The 3,653-nt window shown below is 27.1% G+C and overlaps 1 protein-coding gene across 1 annotated transcript; it reads left to right on the top strand.

The window, feature by feature from the left end:
- Window positions 1-2,404: 2,404 nt before the first annotated feature.
- Window positions 2,405-2,866, top strand: LOC112785344 (pathogenesis-related protein PRB1-3-like). Its single transcript, XM_025828812.1, has one exon. The coding sequence runs from the start codon at window positions 2,405-2,407 to the stop codon at window positions 2,864-2,866; it is 462 nt and encodes a 153-aa protein (XP_025684597.1).
- Window positions 2,867-3,653: the final 787 nt, after the last annotated feature.

Here is a 3,653-nt window from a genome sequence, read left to right as displayed (position 1 = left end):
GAATTTACTCGCTAAAGTTTGGATCTGCTGAACACATTATAGCAGCAAAAGCGGTAGCGAGATGGGCGTGGCACAGAAAGAGTACTACAACCATAAATCCAACTCGTGTATTGGTGGTAAGTGTAAAGAATACACTCAAGTTGTTTGGAGTGAAACTACTCATGTTGGGCGTGCTAGAGTTAAGTGCGATTACTGCCAAAAAAAATGCACCCTTGTTGGTTGTCTTTATAGTCCCGCAGGAAACGTTGCTGGTGTACGTCCTTACTAGTTAATTAAACTACTTTTATTATTATAATAAAATTGGCTATGTCAGAAAAGTAAGAGAGAATATTAGAAAAATTGTTTGTGTGTATTTAAGTTATTTAGAATGATATAAATATAGATACTAAGATAGCGTTTGTTTTGAGGTATTGGAACAGAGATTTGGAGACTGAAACTCAGTATTATGTTTGTTCGCTCAAATACTGGTACTAAAATTTCTGTTTCTGTCTTTAAAATTTCAGTATTTCAGTACCTCCAAAAAGTGAGGACACAGGGGACTGAAATTTTTAGAGACAGAGACTGAAACTTTAATAACATTTTATACCTAAAATACGCTCATTTCAATTAATTAATTCCGATTTTACCTTTTGTAAAAATTAAATTAGAGTTTCATTCTTGTTTTAGTTTCTGTCTCCCACTTTGCACCAAACAGAATACTGAGATTTATTTCTGTCTCTGTCTCTTAGTCTCTGTCTCTCAGTCTCAGTCTTTTAATCTCTGTCTCTCCACCAAACGCTACCTAAGAGAATAGAAATAAGGGAACCACTTAAATAAAGACGCATAAAATATTTTTTTTAAAGATGTTTTTTAGTAATTAAAATTTAACACATAATTAATTAAATCGTGTTATTTTTGTTAAAATTAGGCTAGACAAATTGATTTGACCGAAAAAATGGTGAATCAAATCTTGAACTGGTCTAAATTAATATTATTTTTTATAGAAAATGATTACAAAATTCTATTATAAAAAAATGACTAAAATATTTCTATTATATATATTAATTTTGAGAATTTTAAATGCTAACCCTTTATTTTTGTATCGTCGTACGATTAGAATTTAGAATTTCCAAAATTAAAATATATATAAAATAAGAGTATTTTAGTCATTTTCTATAATAAGGATATTGTAGTTATTTTTTATAAATAATAATATTAATTTAGATCGGTTCAAGATTTGATTCACCTTTTTTTTGTCAAATTAATTTGTCTGACTTAATTTTAACAAAAATAATATGATTTAATTGATTATATATGTTAAATTTTAATTATTAAAAAATATCTTAAAAAAAGATATTTTAGACGTCTTTATCTAAGTGACTCCCTAAAAATAATAAAAATATAATATTCTATAATAAATATTGAGATCTACTATTCTACTTATATTCTAACATACTATTAAAATTATCTATTAATATATAATACAAGTTAAAATATAAGATGCCATAGAATTGGCCTTGTAATTAATACGTGACATTATACATATATGCATAAGTTTTGACTTGTTAACTACGCCTAATGATCAATATCTCTTAAACATGTATATCAAGTTAAAGAGCGGGGGGTTTTAAATCAAACATTTATATCAAGTTACACCACACATATATGATATAATTTTAGCAATACAAATGGTTATTTTTGTAGAGAAATTATGTTTAATTATTAATTCCAAAATACCGTTTGAATCACTAATTTTAGCGAAATTAATACTTTTATTATTATGACAACATATTTTAGATATAAACTGGACTTCTTACTCCTAAGAAAATTTAAAATAAAATAAACAATAAATTTATATCATATTTAATTTACCTTCACTTCAAAATCAAAGAGCACATGAATTATTTATACTAATAGAAAAGAAAAAATCTTTAAAATTTACGTAATGTAAAATTAATATATAACACAAAAATTACTATATATCCTAAACAATATAAAATTTGTATTCTCTTATTATAATTAATAACTAATTAATATACTTAATCTACTATTTCTTCTTGTTCCTGCATCATTATTTAATTAAGGCATTTACAAACTTTTTTTAATTTGACCCCAAATTATTATGAAAGATCAGATTTAAGAACTATCAATATAATCATTATACTTCTCTAATTGATAATTAATAATTTATATTTCTTTCTTGATCATCTAGTAATTAAATCAATACATATATGTATTGAAGTACATCAAAAGGCAACTATATGATATATATACATAGATTGTACATATATAGCCATTATTCATTACAATATTATTATAGATTAATATTTGGCAAGCATTGGCAGAGAACAACAAAATGAAAATTAGGAAGATGGTAATAATAATAAGTTTTGCAAGCATATTATTGCCATTGTGCATAGTAGCTATGGTAGCTAATGAGGTTGAGCCTCCAGAAGAGTATTTGAGAGGCCACAACACTGCACGAGCAATGGTTGGGGTTCCTCCGCTGAAGTGGGATGTGAAACTAAAAAAAAAAGCTCAAGAGTTGGTGAATGAATACCTGGAAATCTGCTGGGGAAAACCACCGCCATCCAAGTCCCCTATCTACGGTGAGAATCTGATGTGGAAGTATGCATCCGCTGAACACGTTACAGCAGCAAAAGCGGTAGCGTGGTGGGTGACACAGAAAAAGTACTACGACCATAAATCCAACTCGTGTATTGGTGGTAACTGTGAAGAATACACTCAAGTTGTTTGGAGAGAAACTACTCATGTTGGATGCGCTAATGCTAAATGCCCAGATACACCAGGCGTCGTTGCCAAATGCACCGTTACTATTTGTCTTTATAATCCTAAAGGAAACCTTCAAGGTCATCGTCCTTTCTAGTTAATTACAACCGATGTTATATGCATCAATTTTTCTGTTCATTTTTTGCTATACACCTTTAAAAATGTTTGGTTGTTGTAACTACTCTTTAAAACATTTAACTAACTTTGTAATGGACTTATGTTATTTTTTTTATAATTATTTATTTGTTTATCTGTATAGTTATATATGTAAGATACATTGCGAAAAGTATTAATACTTAAAAAATTATATATTTTTTTGAAGTACGTCGTTAATTTTGGAAAGAATTTAGCATATTGCTAAAATTTATATTTCTATTAAACCAAGTGAAATGTATATGAATTTAAGGAGATGATATAAAAAAATTGTGTACTATTAATGAAAATTGATGAATTGACAACTCTAATTATAAATTGGATAAACTACATTATACTTTTAAATTGATTAAAATGGTATTATTATAAGACATATGATTTATTATACCACCTTATCAGAATTAACTATTTATGTATTTAACGCGAGGGTTTCTACACTTAAATTTTTAGACTTTTTTTAGTACATTATAATTGTAATTCATGAATATTTGACTTTTATTGGTATGATTTATTGGTCTATAAATATGAACAAAAAATGTTGTAATTAAGTCATGGAAGTTAATTCATATTCTTTGTAATATTAAGTATTCGATTTTGTATCAAGATAGACCAAATTATTTTAGGCTTCGAATAAAATTGGAAGCTTTAACAAAATTCAATACAACATAGACCAATAGCCAAGTGAATTTATCTGCACCTTATTATTGTTGCAAGTTACAACAGCAAATGTA

Source organism: Arachis hypogaea, chromosome 20 (assembly GCF_003086295.3).
Source record: "Arachis hypogaea cultivar Tifrunner chromosome 20, arahy.Tifrunner.gnm2.J5K5, whole genome shotgun sequence".
Classification (NCBI taxonomy): Eukaryota; Viridiplantae; Streptophyta; class Magnoliopsida; order Fabales; family Fabaceae; genus Arachis; species Arachis hypogaea.
Note: the sequence above shows the minus strand (reverse complement) of the source record. Positions and strands in the feature narration are given on the sequence as shown.